General features: G+C 60.3%; 2 protein-coding genes across 12 annotated transcripts in view; one reads left to right on the forward strand and one right to left on the reverse strand.

The window, feature by feature from the left end:
- Window positions 1-3544, forward strand: part of TMEM94 (transmembrane protein 94) — a 52359-nt gene extending 48815 nt beyond the window's left edge. For 6 of the 7 annotated variants that reach the window (XM_037408098.1, XM_037408107.1, XM_037408085.1 and 3 more), the window contains one exon: window positions 842-3544. In XM_037408098.1, coding sequence (XP_037263995.1) covers window positions 842-914 — 73 coding nt within the window. In that variant the 3' untranslated portion in view covers window positions 915-3544. The remainder of the gene's footprint in view (window positions 1-841) is intronic. The other variant, XR_005107487.1, reaches the window with a different exon arrangement.
- The window catches only part of CASKIN2 (CASK interacting protein 2), a 37404-nt gene continuing 21213 nt past the window's right edge, over window positions 2072-18262 (reverse strand). For 2 of the 5 annotated variants that reach the window (XM_037408053.1, XM_037408037.1), the window contains exons 3-21: window positions 17378-17429; window positions 15378-15475; window positions 15125-15270; window positions 14886-14981; window positions 13883-14013; window positions 13554-13662; window positions 13303-13411; window positions 12899-12993; window positions 12701-12818; window positions 12289-12465; window positions 11751-11872; window positions 11159-11240; window positions 10948-11042; window positions 10623-10733; window positions 10407-10508; window positions 10037-10175; window positions 7514-9688; window positions 7069-7390; window positions 2072-6816 (exon numbers count right to left, since the gene is read on the reverse strand). In XM_037408053.1, coding sequence (XP_037263950.1) covers window positions 6720-6816; window positions 7069-7390; window positions 7514-9688; window positions 10037-10175; window positions 10407-10508; window positions 10623-10733; window positions 10948-11042; window positions 11159-11240; window positions 11751-11872; window positions 12289-12465; window positions 12701-12818; window positions 12899-12993; window positions 13303-13411; window positions 13554-13662; window positions 13883-14013; window positions 14886-14981; window positions 15125-15270; window positions 15378-15475; window positions 17378-17429 — 4376 coding nt within the window. In that variant the 3' untranslated portion in view covers window positions 2072-6719. Of the gene's footprint in view, window positions 6817-7068; window positions 7391-7513; window positions 9689-10036; window positions 10176-10406; window positions 10509-10622; window positions 10734-10947; window positions 11043-11158; window positions 11241-11750; window positions 11873-12288; window positions 12466-12700; window positions 12819-12898; window positions 12994-13302; window positions 13412-13553; window positions 13663-13882; window positions 14014-14885; window positions 14982-15124; window positions 15271-15377; window positions 15476-17377; window positions 17430-17522; window positions 17769-18262 lie in introns of those variants that run through there. The other 3 variants (XM_037408062.1, XM_037408045.1, XM_037408072.1) reach the window with 3 other exon arrangements.

The following is an 18262-nucleotide window of genomic DNA, read 5'->3' on the forward strand; positions in this document are numbered from 1 at the left end:
GGGGGTGATAGGGAAGGTGGGGAGAAAGGGCGGGAGCCTCACTCCAGCCTGGCTTGAGCGGCAGAAAAATGATGCACAGGGAACAGGGTGGGGAATAAAAAGGAAAAGATGATTGCATTGTGTAAATCACCTGGCTATTGTGTGCAAGCTCGTGTTCCACCTCTCAGGGAGGAAGTGCAGGGGAGGGAGGAGGGTCAGGGAAGGGCAGTGGCAGTGATTGGGAGCAGGAAGGGAGACCAATATTTCTTTATCTCAAACCAATGAGAGGGAGACAGCCAAAGTCTATGAAATACCAGTATGGAATTGGAGAGGGCTGGTCTCTCCATCTCATCCCATGAGGACAGAGAGGCATTGAGTCACAGCAGAGGAAATATGTCTTCACACAGTGCCTGGACTGTGGGACTCATTTTCACGGGAAGTGGCTGAAGCCAAGAATTAGTAGCGCAAAGCGACTGGCTGTTCTTCCTAGCGCAGGGAGCAGCCGGAGCTGGGAGTTAACACTAATGAGCATTGATTCAGGAAATGGGTTGGTGAGGAAAGCAGCAGGGATTACAGGGAACCCTGATGGGGACAGAGCTGCTGTCTCTGTTCCTGGGAAGAACTTCTGGACCTTTCTCTGCTGTGTCTGGTGGCCTTGGAGATGGGAGTTGGCTGGATGGGGCAGGACTTGGGGATGTGGGCTGCTCTCTGGATTCAGTTCCCCTCCCAGGGTACCACAGGGTCCAGGCCGGGGGCTTTCCTGTTTCTTGGGGCTGTGCAGCTCAGGAATTGCAGTGGGGCAGCCTTGCTTGCCTTTCATCCCTCCCCCTGCTGACTCTCTTCTTTCTTCTGCCTTCTGCAGGGTCCGGGTCCGTTACCAAAAGAGGCAGAAGTTGCAGTTTGAAACGAAGCTGGGAATGAATTCGCCATTTTAAACGCTCCCAGCTCAAGTTCCCTGGAGCCAGGGTCACACAGTCACATCCTGCACTGGGAGAGTGGCTGCACCAAAGGCTCGGGGAGTTTTCCCTCACACGTGCAAACCAAACAGCCTCCTTGCAAAACTACATCAGCACCTTCCAGGGGGCCCCAGGCAAGGCGCTGCTAGCAGGATGCCCCCGCAGGTATGCAGCCCCTCCCCAGCCTGCCAGGGTACTCTCAAGGGGGCCTGCAAGCTCTCGTGGCTGTTCAGGCTGCTCTTTTATTTATTTATTACTAGAGGTTTTTGTTATTATCATAGTGATGCTGAAATTAAGTGACTCCTTCCCTCTGTGTGAGCAGATGGGTTTCCTGGACCTGGCAGGAGTATCCGGGGCCAGCAAGGGAGACGCAGGGCTGCTGAAGCAAGAGATCTCTGTTGAAATCCGTTTTGTTTTTCCATCTCTGCCTGCTCTCCTGGATGATGTGTGTGCGTGCCTGTGCATGCCCCCGCCTCCCTCCCTGTCCCCGTGTCCTGGGGCAAAGGAGCCATCTCTCGTGCAGCTCCTGGAGTGCTGGGTGCCAGGTGAGGAGCGGAGCTCCCCCTCCGGGGGGACACCGGGAGGGCTCTGGCAGGGCGCCGGCCCGGCCTGCCCTCTAGCGTTGTTGCTGTGGCCCTGTGGCGGCTGTTGAGTGCTTCAAGAGAAGAGGGGTGAGACGGGGCTTTAAGAAAAGCTGTCTGCACTTGACCCTAGTGCTGTGGTGCAGAAGTTGTCAGGAGGGCAGCTCTGCCTGTCTGCAGGGAGCCAGCATGGCTCAGCTTCCTCCAGCTCTGTTGAACCAGCTCCTACCTGCTCTTAACAACCCCCAGAGAGGTTTGCAACTGTCCTCCTCGTTGTGATTCAAAATTGCCGTTCTGCTTCAGTAAAATGCCTGCTTCAGAGGGCCAGAGCTAGCGATAAAACCTGAGACCAGCCTGTCTGTCGTCCCAGGCAGGGTATCTGCACTTGCAGCTGTGACTGCCAGGGAGCTGGTGGATGGTTCCTTTCCCAGTCCCAGGACTGTGTTGCAACAAGCACTTGCTCTCCAAGGCACAGGGAGATCTCCCTTCGTCGTGTCTTTCTGTGACAGTGTTTGGAAGTCTCTCCCCCGTCCTGCTGCCCTCATGTCTGTTCCCTTTTTTTTTTTCTGGAGGTCTCTTCTTCATTTGACTGGGGGAGGCCTTCCCCCGAGGGCTGCTGCAAACCACGGTTTGCTGCAATGTGGCACACATGCTTTTGGGCTCTGAACAGACCCCAGCTGTACTGGGAACACTGGTGCTGTTGTGGGCTGGCAGTCAGGGGCCACACAGGAGCACAGAGGCTTGGCTACTGAAATATTTGCAGCTCACGGAGATGTTGACTCCCTTCCTAGTTCTGAAAACTGGCTAAAGCTGGTAAATTCTGGCACTGGTTTTGCTCCCAATATTAACACTAATTCAGTACACGGCTGTACCGCTTTGGTACCCGAGACTCACGAACGGCTGCTGGTCCTTCCCTGGCAGGCAGGGAGCTGGCTGGGAACCTCCAGGCTCTGCCCTGCTGCTCCACCGTGTCTTCCTTACATTTCAGCATAACCGGAGAGCGCACGCAGTGCTGCGTGTCTCTAAGCAATACACTTCTCCCTGCTGCGGGGCTGGTAGGAGAGCAAAGCGGGGGTACAGCCGGCGTCCGAGCTCTGGGGACAGAGGGAGGCTGCTGGAGGGGGCGGCTGGGGGTGCTCAGAGGCCTGGACCCTGTTCCCACAGCTGGAGAGCGGGTGTTTAGGGTTGCACGGGATCGGGGAGCCAGCAGCTCACTGGGGGAGCGCAGGGCTGCTCCTGCGGTGCGGCAGGACCCGGCCACTCCGGCTGGCAGAGCGTGTCCGCTCGCTTGGCCGGCTGGGCTGACCTCTGCGTCGCGCCTCTCGGGCCTGCAGGGCTGCCTGGCTCAGCGGGAACGAGCTGCATCCTTCCCAGTCTCACTGAATTCGCAAAATGCCAGCTCCAGCTCTCTTACCCCTGGCACTTGAGGAATCGGCTTTTCTTCCTGGTGCCAGGGTCAGCAAGCCGGTGGGATAGGGTCTGCTCCGCGGCCCAGCGGAGCTGGAGTCGGAGGCTGCACGTGCTGCTCACTGCTGTTCCTGCAGAGCAACCTTCCCCCCCAGCCCTTAGCTCTTGCCCTGTGCCACTAACTGTTGCAGGTGACAAAAGGCAGCAGATAACCAGGGCTTCCTGCTGGCCACACCTTCCCCTAGAGGAGGCACCTCCCAAGGTTTCTCCTCTGGGTGATCATCCGTGTTTATTTTCCTGCACCCTCCTTCACCTGCTAGACTTGGAGGGAGCCAAGGCATATGAATGGAGCCTTTTGGAGGGTCTTGCCAATGCCACCCTCCCCTCAGCCACCGAGGTATCCGAGGGTCAGGGTGCACAGCTTCACAAAGAAATTTCCTACATCGAGATGTTTTTAAATGGTGTATATTTTATATTAAATTTTTTGGGATGTATGTAAAAAATATTTGATTTGTATTAAAAGTTGTAAATTGTATTAAAAAAAAAAAAAGAAACCAACCCAGACCCACATGCATCCAGTGTATGAACGGCAATAAATGATTGTCTTGGATGACACACCCAGTGAGAGTGCGAGGGAGTTTGCACCCAGCAATGCAAGGAGGCAAAACTGTGTGTGGCTGCTCGGGTCCCAGGGTCAGAGCTCCCTGGCTCCCCTCTCGTAGGGACACAGCTGCTCCTGGCACCCGATCCTGGCACTTTTTCCCACTTTGTGCTCAGCTTTGGGCAGACCTGCCCAGCTCTGAATGCCTTTTCCCACAGAGCAGCCGTCCGCTTACCTTGGAATCTCCCGGATGCCAGGCACGGCACGCACGGGTGTTCCCGGTGCCGCCTCGGCCGCGGCTGTGGCTGGTTTGAAGCCCTCTGGATGGAAGGTCAGGGGCGAGCTGGAGCAGGCGCCGCAAGTGCTGGAAAAAGCAGCGTGGCGAGACGAGGAGGCCTGGCTTCTTGTGAGCAAAGCAGGACCCGGCGTCACTGCGGCCGCACCTGTCACCGGGGAGGCCACGGGGTGCTTTGCCTGGCGGGCAGGGGTAGCTGAGGCTTCGGACATGCCCAAAGCTGGGCAGTGGGGCACTGGAAGGCTCTGGAAGGCACTGGAAGGCTCTCCCCACATCACTGCCACGGTGGTGAGACTCATACTGAACAGCAGCCTCGCTGGAGGCCGCAGCAGGACTCTTACCGGGGGAGATCATCTGAGGAAACCCAGATGTTACGCACTCGAGGGGTAGGATAAAGCTGATCCTCGATGAACTTCAGAGTAGGAGACAAGCTTGTGCGGTTTGACACGAAGGACACAACCAGGCAAAACTATCAAAAGGGTAAAATATGCCCCACTGTTTAATAGAATTTAGTCTTAATGGATGTTAGTGGAAAACGAAACACATGATTAACACAAACAGAGCAGATGGTTTAAAATCTGTTGTCAGTCTGGTGATTACATGGGCTATTTTTTCCCCTCACTGTCTTGCTGCACGGAGCAGGTGCAGCTGGGGTCAGTTAGTCCCAGTTGCATTGTACATAACTTACACACCATACAGTAGCTTCAAAATAGAGATCTAGAGCTTAAAAAATAGGCATTCTTCTGCAAAATCAAATGTTTAATTCCCTTATTGACAACGAGAGCAGCATGGTGCTGCCCTCAGGTGGCTCAGACAGCGACAGCTCCACCCCAGTGTCCTCTTATCCCTGACCCTAGAGTACAAGACTTGCAGTTCTGGTTAGTAAATATATATAATAAATCACATTTAAAATATATACATTGGCCTTTAAAAAAAAAAAAAAAAAAAAACAAAAACAAAAAAAACATTTACAGTTTGTCAACATTAGGAAAAAACCCCACAACTGGGCTTGTCCCAGGTTGACTCGTGAGAGTAAAAATCGGTTTTAAAAGGTTTCTGCAAACCTTTTGATAAAGTGCCACTGGTTGTAGCTATTTAAAAACAATCGGGTCCATGACGTAGCACTTGCCTGTCAGACATGGTCATTTAAATACACGCGATGTGATAGATAAATCAGAGCAACCAACAAGCCAGGAGAGAGGTGTCAACCACCTCACACTAGCCTCAAGTCCCAGCCAACGATACAATTTTTTTTATTTTTTTTTTTAGGGCTTTTTATCTTTGCTTTTCAGCCTAGGAGCCAGGCTGGCACCTCCCGCCCGGCCGGCCCATGGCACAACTGCTGCTCGTGAGCGGAGACCCCGGACCGCGCAGGCGGGCTCTGCTCACAGGGGCTGCTCCCGCTGCGTGCAAGGGGACGAGGGGCTCCGAACAGTCCCAGTCAGTCGCAAACCCCCAGGATTGGGAAGCAGCTGCCTCTTCAGCCACCTTCTCCCTTGCCAGTTTGGTTTTGCATTGATAATTTTTTGAAGGGGGGGGGGGGGAGATATGTGGATTGTTTTACCTCTGTCTGGAATTTTTGTAGCAAATGGCACTTAAGTACAATCTTCGGTTCCCTTCTGGTGCTCCGATGCTTTCATTTGCTTGGCATGCCGAGCGCAAGCCAAGTTTGGGGCTCTTGGACATATTTAGACATGCACTACTAAACAGATCCTGCTAGAGAAATCTGTCTTCAAGCTATGCAGCCGTTCCTACCGCTTGGATGCGATGAGCTGTCGCTGCTGTTCCCCTACTGCAGCCACGGGGCTGTGACCGCATCCAGCCCCAACGCACGGGAGCTGCTGCGGCGCAGAATTCACCCAGTGCACGCGGGGTCACCTCTCCCGCTGCCTCCCAGCGCTGCAAGAAGCATCTCGCAGAGTCCCGCAGGCTGCCACTGTTCAACGCTCGCAGCGGGGTTTGTGCCAGCAGCTCCCCGCAGGGAGCAGCAGGGGGAAAAGGGACTCTCATCTCCCCCAAAGAGGGAGAGGGGAGGAAAATCAAAGAAAAAATATGCACTAACCACGCTGCTCCTTCAACCCTGGAGGCACCAGGGTGGCGGTTTGCGGAGGCACGGTGTCGGCAGAGGGCAGCCGGTGTTTAGCAGCACGGTGCAGCCAGCCTGGCGCTGCCATCACCCTCCTCCTCGCTCTGGAAGGGGCAGGGAGAGCTCCACGGCCGGCAGTGCCATGGCAGAGCATCCGCTGCTTCGCATCCTGCCAGCCCCGTCTCGAGGGGTCCGGGGGGTCCCACCGCAGGGATTTCAATCCACTCGGATTACACGCTGCCTGACACTGATGCATTTGGAAAAGCAACCAATAAAGCAGAAAGGTTCCTTCTCGCTCTGCAAGCTGCCAAATTGCGACAAGCCCTGTCTTCTTTTAGCTGCTGTCAGGCCTTGCTGGGGCTCAGTAAATAGCCAGCTCGGTGGCGGCTGCCCGGGGAGGTCTCTCCTTTGACACATTGTTGGCAGGGGATAAATAATAGAGGCAGGACTCAGCAATGCAGCGGGGAAAGAGAAAGGTCCCTTGTGGAGGCTCCTCAGCTCTGTGCAAGGGAGCGAGGGCTTCTCCCTGGCCTCCAGGACCGCCCGTGCAGCCCCTCTGGGCTCTCCTGCTGCCAGTCTGGTGGGAAACGCCTGACCCCCTCGGAAACCAGCCCGTGGCCGTGCTGGCACGTGTGATCTGGAGCCGGGGCGAGCCAGGAGGGGTGGCTGCGTTCCCAGCCGCAGTGCAAAGTGTGGGGATGGAGGTGGCTGGTGAGACCCGGAGGCACCGGGCGGTGCTGGACCCACTCGCCCCCTGTCACGGGGGGCACTGGTGGAGCAGCCGGAGGCGGGGAGGGGAAGGAGGGAGCAAGCCTCAGTCCAGCATCGCGTCCAGCTGGTCAGCCAGGTCATCGAACATGTTGCTGATGTCTTCCAGGATGTTCTTGGCCGAGTGCGCGGCCCCGGGGTGGCTGGGGAGGAAAGGGAAGAGTCAAAACGCCACCCGAGGGCTTCAGGCGCTGGGGGGGGTGGGCTGGCCAGGCTGGACCCGACCTCCCGGCAGCAGCCGGAGCTCAGCACGCAGCTGAGCTGGAGCACGTGTGCCCTGGTGCGGCACCCGCGTGTGCCTGTGCACAGCCCTTCACCCGCCCTCGCTGGGAGCTTCCCAATCCCACCCGAGGGGCCCAGCCCCAGCGCTCCCCTCGCCCCCAGCGCTGCCTCACCTCTCCGCCTCCTCCGCTGTGATGATCTTCTTCTCGGCCGCCTGCAGCGCGGCAGCCAGGGTGCAGTTGGTCTGCTCCAGCCGCTGCTGGGCCAGCGCGGCCCCCGGGGCAGCGGCCAAAGGCTTCGGGGACACCTTGCTGCCTGCCTCCAGCGCCAGCGAGCCAGGAGCGGCCAGGGACCCCACCACATCTGGCACTGCCTCGGTGGCCGCCCAGGGAGCAACAGTGTGGCGGGAGGGCTGCAGGACCTGCTGGTAGATGGTCTTGGGCCCGGAGAAGACTAGCTTGGTGGACGCCACGGAAGTGTGCTTGGTGGGGACGTCTGCAAAGGAGGGGGACTTGTGGCACACGGTGGCACACATCGTCCTCACACCTCCCACGCTAACCTGGGAGGGAGCCTCAGGCCCCACCACCGCCTCAGGGACACCCCCACGAGCTCACTTACCTGGAGCGGGCGTCCTCACTACGGCAGTGCCGAGCAGCTCCACGGGGCCGGGGGCCTTGGTGGGGCTCGGTGCCTTCTTGATCCCCTTCTCCAGTGATAAGATGCTTTTCTCTATCTCGGCAATCCTGAACTCTACGCTGTCGTCGTCGAAGGCATCGCCGGCCAGCCCAGCCTGTGATGCCGGTGCTGGCACAGCGGGGCCCGCGATGCTCACTGCTTGGGCCTGGGCATACTGGGGCGCAGGGCTGGCCCCCGCCTCCGCCTGCCCCGCCATGCTGAACGCCTTCAGCACCGCCTGCAGCGGCTCCCGCTCCCTGAAGCGGGGCCGGCGCTTCACCGTGTCCGACTCGGTGAGGTTGAACTCCAGCACAGGCGGCTCCTTGGTGGCAGCGGGCGGCACCGGCTCCTTCCCGGCAGGACAGGGGGATTCCACCACCTGGGAACCGGGCTCTGTTTCTGGCGCAGCTGCGTCAGCCTTGGGGTGCTGCCCGGTGGGCTTTGGTCGCTGTTTGATGGTTAAGTTGCCTTCTTCTGCAAAGGGGATGCACTCGCTGGAGCTGTTCTGGGAGGATGAGGAGGAGACCCCTGGCTTAGCCTCCTCCTCTGTGTCCGAGCAGGCATCCTCCCGCCCACCCTGCGCAGCCCCCTCTGTCATGGGAGCGCTGGGCTCACTCAACGTCCGTCTCCGTGGCTTGCTGCTCTCAAAGGGGTCCCTGCCGGTGTCGGGAAGTGTGGCGCTGCTGCTGTCACTGCCATTGTAGGACTCATTGTTCACATCTGCCCTGGGGAGACAGTCCTGAGCCACGTGCAGCGGTTTTGGGGCCAGAAGGGGCTTGGGTGGACTCGGCCCCGGTGTCCCCTCCAGCGCAGCTGCCAGGCCCTTCACTGTCCTGCTGTGGCCAGCGTCACCCGGGCTGGCAGCCGCATCAGTCACATCCTGGGGGGCTGCAGGCTGCCGCTCGGGGTCAGGGGGCTGCTCGTTGTCTGCCTCGGCAGCCAGGGTGCTGGAGACGGAGCTGAGGCGCTTGGGAGGTGGCGGCGGAGGCCCCTTGCGCTTGGCCCGGATGGCGAAGGACTGGCTGCGGGTCACCTTGGCGTCCGTCTGCAGAGCGGCTCGCGGCATCTGGCTCCGGCCTGGCCGCCGCGTCAGGGTGGCGTAGGAGCCCAGGGTGCTGGTGGGCGCCCCCTCCTCCTCCTCGTGCTCCCCATCTGACAGTGCGTAGCGGTTCAGGCTGTGCGAACGCTTCTTGTACTTGAAGCCTTCGCCCCCACCATGCTGCTCCCCAGGCTGCCAGGTGCCCGGGGCTGCCCCAGCCGCGGGTGGCACAGCAGGCGGCTCTGCGGGGCCGCACTGGCTGTGCAGGTAGGAGAAGGCTTTTTGAGCCGATGTCTGCAGGCTGCTCTTCTGTCCGGAGGAGACAGAGGGGTACGCGTGTGCCAGGGTCTTGGGCTGCTCCGCTCCCAGGAGGGAAGGGACCGTCGGGGATTTCAAGGAGACGTGTGGGTACATAAAGACGTATGGGGCCGTCGCCTTGCTGGGGGTCTGGGGAGGGGTACAGGGGGTGACTGCTGGTGTCCCAGCACCTTTCTGAGCCACCGGCCAGGTGTACTGATCTGTGCCTTCAGGCAGGTTCCTCTCCTTGAGAGGGCTGCCCCCGCTGCCGTTGGCATAGCCATTCAGCCCCTCGGGGGAGACGAGCTTCCCGTAGGGCTCGGGACTGGGCCGTCCCGGCAGGCCGGCCGTGCTCTCCTTGCTGCGGGGCGGTGCGCAGGACTGCCCGCTGCTGCTGCTGCTCTCCCCGCTGCCCAGGCTCTCCTGCGAGGGGCTGGAGAGGTGCCGGGACAGCACGTTATCCTGCGAGTGCCCTGAGCCCCGGGATCGCACCCCGATGCTCTCCTGGCTCCGTGACATCCCCTGGCTGCTCTTGATGCCGAGCGTCTCGTGGCAGCTGTTGGACATGGCTGTCTGCAGCTCATAGCTGAGCTCACTGTCCTGGAAGGTCGTCATTTTGGGGGTGTGTGGGGACTGGCACTCCCCGTTCTCCAGTGACTCGATGGTGACGATGTCCAGGGCACCTGGGACTTTGCGTCTTGCCAGAGTTGCTTCTGCTTGGTTGAGGCTTTTGCGGAGGTCTCTGAGCTTCTTGACAGCCAACATGATCTTCTTCTGGTGGCCTGCGGGAAGGTTGCAACAGGAAAGGGGCGTTAGGTCAGCTCCAGCCCCCAAGGCCTTTGTTTCCTGGCCAAGAAGAGTCACAGTTACGTCACCACCCGGGGCGCTGGGGCAAAGGCCTCCAGATTATCCAAACCCTGCCTATGCGAGGAGACAAACTACGGCCAGCGTCCACCTGGCTCGGCCTAGATCCAGCCTGCCAAGGGGATTCCTTAGGGACAGTCATGAACTGCCCTTTCCAGGTGCTCGGGACATGCCTGCCCCTCCCCGCCTGAGGGAGAACCAGCGTGGGGACCTGGGTGGGAAACTTGGCTGCCCTGGGCCACCCCAGCACGGCGGCAGGGACTCACCCAGCTTGTTGATGCCGATCTCTTGCAGATCCTCCCACGTCAGGTCTGTCACGATGGTGATGGAGTCATAGCCGTTGTTCACCAGTTTTTTGTGGTACTGAGGCAACCCGATGGCGCTGAGCCAGTCCATCAGGTCAGCCTGCAAAGAGCATGCAGATGCTGTCATGAGCATCGAGGCACGGGCAGCACCTTCATCCATCCCCTCCCTGCCCCCCGCCAGGACACTGCCATGTTTAGGGTCTCTCTGCACTAACGCAGGCTGTTGCAGTGTGTGTTTATTTACAGACCCCACTCCTGCCCTCTCCTGGGCTAAGACAGCTCTGAGAAAAGACCTGAGGAAAAGAGGGCGCCGGGCCAGAGCCACACTCACCGGGATGTAGTTGGGCAGCCACTCAGCGATGCTGAGCTGCCCGATCTCGGTGGAGATCTTCTTCCTGTGGCCCGGCTTGGTCACACCGATGGCTGTCAGATCCTAACGTGAGCAGAGCGGGGCTGTGGTCAGCAGTGGTGGGCAGTGTGGGGCAGGGGGAACCGGCTGCCAGCAGCTCAGGGCGTGCTGGCCGAGGTGGGGGAGGACCTGCCTTACCTCTGGGGTCATGCGGCTGATGGTGGGGACGTCGTAGCCAGCGTTGAGGAAATTGGCCGTGTACGACTCCAGCTGGAACTCACTGAGCCAGTTGTAAATGGCTTCTGCGTCCTGGGGAGAGGACGGGGCAAAGAGCAGCCTGTGACGATGGCTGCAGGACCTGGCTGCTCCAGGCAAGCGACGGGATCTTCTTAGGCAAGAACCCTCTGTCCCCAGTGTCCTCAAGACCCAGTCCCCTGTATCCCCAGTGCAGTGAGAGCTGGGCCGAGAGCCCCAGATGTGGCCCTCTCACCTGGCACACCCGGTTCCCAGTTGGCCCAGTTACCTTCCCCTCAAGGAGCTGCTCAGGCCGCAGGAACTGGTGGGAGAAGACCCTGTCTCCAGGGGGGCAGCTGCCTGGGGTCTGCTGGCTCTGTGGCCCTGGCAGAGAGGAGAGACAACAGCCGTCACGGGGTGATGTCACTGAGCAGTGAGCAGCCCCCATGGCTGGGGGGACAGCTGTCCCCAGGGCCCCATGGAGCTGGGACATCCCTCACCTGCTGTGGAGGTCAACTGCCCATTGCGCGGCTCCGATCCCAGAAGGTGTTGCTGGAGGTCGTCACCAGTGGAGGCCAGCGGCTGGGGGAGAAGAGGAGTGGGTGGGGGAAGGACCCCGCTCCGGAGACATGCCCTGTTGCACCCCAGGAGCAGAGCAGGGGGGTCCCACATTGGGCTGCCGGGCACAGCTTCACCCAGTGAAGGGCTGGCCCCTGGCAAGAGACCTGGGCAGGATTTGGCCCTTTTTCTCCTCTCAGATGACACAGGATGTGGTGGAGATGCTGGTGCGGTACCAAACCACACAAACTCCACCACCGCTCCAGCTCTACCCAAAAAGGCCAGTTGTGCTGCAGGGCAGCTGGGGACCCCCCAGGAACATTTTCCTGCTGAGTCCTGGCAGCAAATAGGTGCTTGATGGAGGATGCTCAGCTCCTGCAGCCCCTCCTTTGCTGGGAGGTGCAGAGGGGGACAGGGAAGATGCTGGTGCTCCATCTGCAGCCTGAGCCAGCCTGGGGCAGCATCCCAGGGGGAGCATCCCGGGGGGAGCATCCCGGGGGGAGCATCCCGGGGGGAGCAGGGGCTGGTGCCTACCCTGGCGTTCTCGATGAGGATGCTGGTGCTCTGCCCGTTGGTGCCCTCGGTGCTCTGGCCGCTGCCAGCACTGCGGATGCTGCCGATGCTGCCCTCGCTGCCCACGCTGTTCCTGTCTCCTGCTGCTTGGGGCAGGTGGGGGAGGGCTGTCAGTAGCGCCCCAGGATCAGGGCTGACACAGGACACAAAGGTCCCCGGCAGGGACCCATGTGCCAACACAGTGATGCCAGTGACAAACAGCCTCCCGCGAGATCCCTCTGGCCACAGATGACGCACCGGTCCCTCCCGCCTCCCGGCGCACACACTGGGCTGGCAAGGGACACGCGAAGGGGACACGGCCTGACTGAGGACACAGGGAGGGAAGGGGCTGCTCTACGGGCTCCCCTAAACTCCCTTTTCCTGCGCCTGCTCCTTCTTGCCTGGCTGTTTCCCCAGTGGGAGGTGGAGGGAGAGTCTCCCCCTGCATCCCCCTGCGCGGGCAGGGCTGGGCACAGGGGAAGGCCCCCAGCCCCTCTCCCTCCCCAGCTGCACCCCTGACCTGAGCTGTCAGGGCCCGTCCGGGTTGGGGTGAGGTGGCCATAGGCCGCTGGGACGCTTGGGGCTGCCTGGTGAGGACACTCGTCGGGGAGGTGCTGCAGCCCGCCGGGGGGGGCCGGGAGGGCCCCGGGGGGACCCTGGCGCTGGTGTGTGGGTGCCAGGCGGGGGACAACCGTGCCTGTATTCAAAGACAAAACACGCGTGGTCAGAGCTTGTGTAGGAGGGCAGAGGGGACAGCTGAGCCTCAACCCCCAAGTTACCACCCCACCAACAGCACAACCCCTGTGCCCACCCGAGTCCTTCTCCCCCCTAGCTAGCCGGGCTCCGGGGACCTGTCCTACGGGAGGTGCTGGGAAGGTCAGGGTGGTTTCACACAGGGGACAGTCCCCAGCTTGCCCAGGGCAGCCACTGACCTGTTCGCTTGCTGATGACTTCGGCGATGGAGGGGGGAAAGTACCCAACGCGATCGGTGCCTTTCTGAGCATCATGGATGTGCCCCTTCCACCGCCCGTCCGGATGCTGCTCCAGGACCTGCCGTGGGGCGAGAGGGACAGGGTTGGTACCTGGGGCCATGGCAGGGCAGGGGGACAGGGAGCAGGGAGCAGCCTCACCGTGATGACGTCTCCTGCCCGGACATTGAGAGCAGTCGGGTCGTGGAGGTTCCAAAAATCCTTCAAAGCTCGGACCTTCAGGATTCCTGATGCCTCTGAAGACAAGGGACAGAGGGAAGAAAGAAGGTACCAGAGTGCAGGGAGGAAAAAGAGTGGTTCAGGGAAGGTAGAGAGAGAAAACAAGAGTGAGGAGAGGGGAAAGAAGACATTAATACTGCAGGAAGGATGCAATCCCTGGGCATTGCCCACATGGAGGATGGGGGCACATATGACACAGGACTGGGATGCTGATGCTCACAGCCAGGCTGGTTTAGGCTGCTCGGCAGGAGCATTGGGAGCCTCAGGCAGGTCCCAGGGGGAAGAAGCCCCTCACAGTGCCTGGCCATGTGCCGACCCCACCTCACCTCTCAGCAGCTGCTTGATATCCTTGCTGGCGTGTGAGGTGGTGAACTGGTTCACGATATCCAGTGCCGTCTGGTTGTAGGTGTTCCTGATGTTCACGTCGACACCGCCCTGCGCAGGAGGGGACGTGGTCAGGGCCAGGCCCCACACCTGCCACTGGACCCATGGGAGACAGAGGGACCGAGGGGAAGGGGGCGGTGGCTGACCCCCGGGGGCTTGTCCCCCCATGCAGCCCTGTCCCCACTGCACCCACCTCCAGCAGCAACCGCACCACCTCCGTTTTGCCATAGAGCGCAGCCTCGTGCAGGGCCGTGCCTGTCTTTGTCTGCTTGTTGATCTCGATCCCGGCCTTCAGCAGCTGCCTGGTAGGAAGGAAGGAGAGGCATGAATGGCAGGACACAGATGTCCGGGCCGGGCGATCGGCTACTTTGCAATGGGAAGGGGACAACCCCTTGCACCGCTGAGGCTTTGGGGATGAGGGACTGAAGCCTGCAGCAGGGAGGTGGGTCTGGGGGGAAGGGGGACTGAAGCCATGATGGGTTTTTCTGGGATAGGGCAGTGCCACAGGCCGGCAGGGGTTACCTGATGATCTCCTTGTGCCCGTTCTTGGCTGCCAGGTGCAGCGGGGTGGTGTAATTGGGGTCGGTGGCATCCTTGGACTGTCCCTCCAGGAGGGCAACGCACAGATGGCTGTTCAGCAGCAGCTGGGCCACCTGCATGGGGCACAGGGGTGGGCAGCAGGGTGCAGGTACCCTCGTCTGCACCCTCCCAGCATAGGGCTGGCCCTCTGCTCCCCATCCTGCTGCTCCCATCCATCCGCAGCCCCAGGGCTCAGCTGGAGCTGGCTGGTGCTTGGCAGGGCCACACTGTCACAAGGGGCCATAAAAGGTCACAACAGCCAGAAATAGTCTTCCCATAATCAGGCTTTTCAGACCAAGCCCTAAAAAGCTGCAGTCTCTCCAAGCCCAAAGCGACTCTCAGCGTCTCAGGGCAGCCCAGAGGCACAGAGGAGTTATTTTTACTGCCCTGTTTATAGCTGCAGACATTATAGATACTCCAAAAATGGAAGTAGCCCCCTGGTCCCCTCCCCGGCGGGGCATGGGACAGTCTGGCTGGCCACACTCCAGCCCAGCTCGGTGGCGTGGTGCTGGCTGGGCTGGGGTCTCCCAGAGCGTGGAGCAGCCCTGTCCCCATAAGCCGTGCCAGGGACTCAAGCAGCTGAGCGGGCTGGGTGCTCAGGGCTTGCAGGGATTAGCCAGCTCAGCCTATCTGCGCTTAAACGGGAGCAAAGCTGGGGTGGGCCGGGGGAGGCTGCAGGGAACCGGGAGTGAGGGCTCCCGTCTTCTCTCCCAGCCCGACACTGCCCTGCCGCAAGGTCAGGAGCAAAACTTGCAGCTCCCAGGTTCAGGATTTGGCCTTGCCCGGCCACAGGAGGAGGCAGATGCTGCCTGCTGGGCTCCGAGGCTCATGGCAGAGGGAGACTGGGCATGGCCAGACCCAGCACTGCGCTCCAGGAGGAGCCAGCTGGCTCCAGAGCCGCCCCCGGCGAAGTGCCCGGTGCCGGGGAGAGCCCCGCAGCACTCACCTTCAGCCGCCCGAACTCGCAGGCCAGGTCCAGGGGGGTTTTCTTTGCCTTGTTGATGAGGCAGGGGTTGGACTGGTGCTGGAGCAGCATCTCTGACTGCGGAGGAACAATGTGGTGCAGAGGCTCAGCATCATTTCGTACTCCTGCCTCCCTCCTGCCCAGCACGATGGGGTTGCCCCGCTCTGTGTACCCCCAGAGAGACCCAGGGTGGGGGGGTGTGTGGCTGGGCTGTCACTTACCACCTCATAGTGGCCATACTGTGCCGAGAGGTGCAGCGGGATCTGCCCGTCCAGCGAGGCCATGTTGACGGAGGCGGCAGCACGCAGCAGCACCCGCACCGGCTCCACACGCCCCTGCCAGGCTGCATAGTGCAGGGGCCGCATCCCTGCAGGGGAACAGGGCTCAGCAGGTCTGGATGCGGCCCCCAGCCTCTCTCAGAGGGCTGAGCTGACTGCCGAAGGCACGGGGCTGTGCCGGGGGATCACCCCTTACCATTGCTGTCCTTGATGTCAACGGTGGCCTGTGCCTCCAGCAGCAGCGAGATGAGGTCCAGGCTGCCGCCCAGGGCTGCGTGGTGCAGTGCTGAGAACCTGTGACACAAGGCAGGGCTCAGCGCAGTCCCAGTCCCTGCCACGCTGTCCCTACAGCCCCCGCCTGCACAGGGACACGAGCCAAGGGCTGGGATCATCCCCCGCTGTTCGTGGCTACATCCCTCCTGATACCCTGCTCCCAGTGCCTCAGTTTCCCCGTAGCAAAGCACAAATAAATCCCTCCCCGCTGTCTGTGCCCCACAGCTCAGTGAGGGATGCAGGGACCCTGTGCCCCCCCTCCCCAGGTGAGGTCCCTCATCCCCCTGCCCTGTGCAGGGGGCAAGCAGGCGGGTTGGAGGGATGCATCTCCCCTCTCTGTGGTGCAGCCAGGCAGCCCAAAGCTGCGCTGCTCAGAGCATCCAGCAAACACACTGGCCCAGTGGCTACTCCTGGCCTCTCCACCAGCTGCCCCCTCCCTATGCCAGCAGGGATGCCGGGAGCCCACGGCACAGCGTGGGAGGCTGCCGGTAATGAAAGAGCTCTGTGTCTCGGGGCTGTGAAAGGGGCCTGTCTGCCCGGTGCTGTCACGTGAAGGGCCATGGCCGAGCGAGGGGTCCCCATGCCACTGGGGATTAGCCCGTGTGCTGCTCCAGGGGGCGTGGGGGGCTCCAGACAGCGCAGGCCGGGGCTCCAATGGGCTTGGCAGCATCCCAGCTCTGTGCCAGGGACGCAGCTCAGCCAGCATGGCTCTCCTCCCGACGCACAGTCCCAGAGTACCCCCAAATCCCTGTGCAGAGTCTCCGGGTGTTGCAGAAGGTACAAAATCCCCCCGAAGCCAACTCTGCCGGGATTCCTGCAGGGCCGGCTCTGCCTGGAGGCAGCTGCACAAACCCACCCACACCCACCCCGTCATCTCCAAGCTGCGAGCAAGGCGATGCCGAGGTCACTGCCAGCGGCACCACTCTCCCAGGAGGGCGCAAGCTGCTGTCCCCATGCATGGGTCTCACCTTCCTGCCATCCCCTTCCCACACCCCGTGAAACCCAACGCGCTGCCTGCGCTGTCAATACCCCGTGTGCAGCCCTCTGATGGGGAACGGACCCTTTACCCTTGTTCCCATCAGCAGCCCTCCTGGAGCTGCCCCAGCACAAGCCCTGTGCCTTATCAGAATCAGATCATTGCTTCTATTATTACATTTTTTTTCTATTAAGCTCCATCTGCACAGTATTATTTTAAGACAGAGCCATTCTGCTCATTTTCAACCCCCCACTGGCCTGTTAAGACTCATCATGGACACCTCCTCCTACAGAGTCCCCGAAAAGAAAACATGTAGAAATTAGGTACAACAACAGTACATAAAACAACGCTAATAACTCACAGGTCAGAGCTAATTCAATACGAATAACATGCTTATTTATTTTATGGGCTTTTGTGGTTTCTTTAACTCTCAGTACCCAGCTTATTAAATGCTTGAATTTTGGAAGAGATGAGCTACACAAATATGCTGTGGTCACTTGGCAACCTCATCTTTTCTTTCTCTAACCCCCCCAAACAATGGGATTTTGCTCTTGGGATATTAAACACAGGCACAAGCACGTGCAGGCGCCAGGGCTGGCTGGGTGCTTCTCCGTGCTTCAACCAGCACTCAGGGCACGGGACATTGGCTGGACACACCGTGATCCCTTTTCACGCCCAGCCCTGAAGAGCGGGACGCAGAAGAGCTTTACGAAGGGTTTTGCAGGACGGACTGAGCACAGCCCTCAGCTCAGATCCAGGCAGGCACCGGGTCTGCCTCTGCAGGGCTTGCCCTGGCTTCGGGATGCTGTTGTGTTCTGTGGGGCTCAGCAGCCACCCTCAAAAGCTTTACGATACCCAAAACTGCAGAACCAACTGGCTATCGGGGAGAGCAAGCCCACCCATGCCGGCGGCAGCAGCACCTAGCACCCTGCCAGAGGAGCACTCACCCATCGGCATCTTGGTAGTTCACATTCAGGCGCTTGGCAGATCCCAGGAGCTCTGCAGAGAGAAGAGGCGACGGTCAGAGCAGGAGGCAGAGCCCCGCACGGCCCCCAGGACCCTGCAGGAGCCCCGTCCCGCAGCCAGACAGACCTCCCAGCGCACAGAACAGCGCCTGACCCATCTCGGTGTCCTCTCCTCTCCCTCACTCCACGTTCACCTCCACAATCCCTCAACAGGCTGACCCAGCTCAAGCTCAGACCCTTTCCTTCCTCCGTCTCTCCTGCCCCATCTCTGTATGCCCCTGGGATGTGTCGGATCCTGCAGCTCCTGTCACCCTGGCTTGGTGGGGCAGCGCTTCCCTCCCCTTTATAGGCAGTGACACCCCAAAACTGCTGAGTGGGGCCATTTTGCCCCCCACTCGCTCCTTGTGCCCATCGCTGCTGCTGAGGCCTGGCCCACAGACCACATGGTTGGCATTTGTACGGCTGGGGCAGAGGCTGAATGAGCTGTGAATGCAAGGATTGTGCCACCTCAGACATCCCCATCCCTCCCTCCCTCCCCTTCAGGGACCACTGAGCAGCGGAGGATGCTCACCCCACCCTCGGCACAGCCTCACGCACGCCCCCAGCTCCCCACTCCTTCCCGCAATTAATTCGAATGAATTCCTTCCTCCCACACAGAGAGGACATTTTATTCTTCACTGAGGGGTTGAGAACGGATTAACATCTCTGGAATTCATCTGCCAAGTCAAAAGAGAAAGAAAGGGGAAGGTATGTAGGGGGCAAGAAATGCCACCACTCCTCCTCTGCCTTTCCAGGCAGTCCCATCATCGAGCCGGGGAGGATTAAATGCTTTGAAAGGTTTCTGTGCTGTTTCCTATGGAAAAATCA

The sequence above is a fragment of the Falco rusticolus genome, chromosome 1 (genome assembly GCF_015220075.1).
Source record: "Falco rusticolus isolate bFalRus1 chromosome 1, bFalRus1.pri, whole genome shotgun sequence".
Classification (NCBI taxonomy): domain Eukaryota; kingdom Metazoa; phylum Chordata; class Aves; order Falconiformes; family Falconidae; genus Falco; species Falco rusticolus.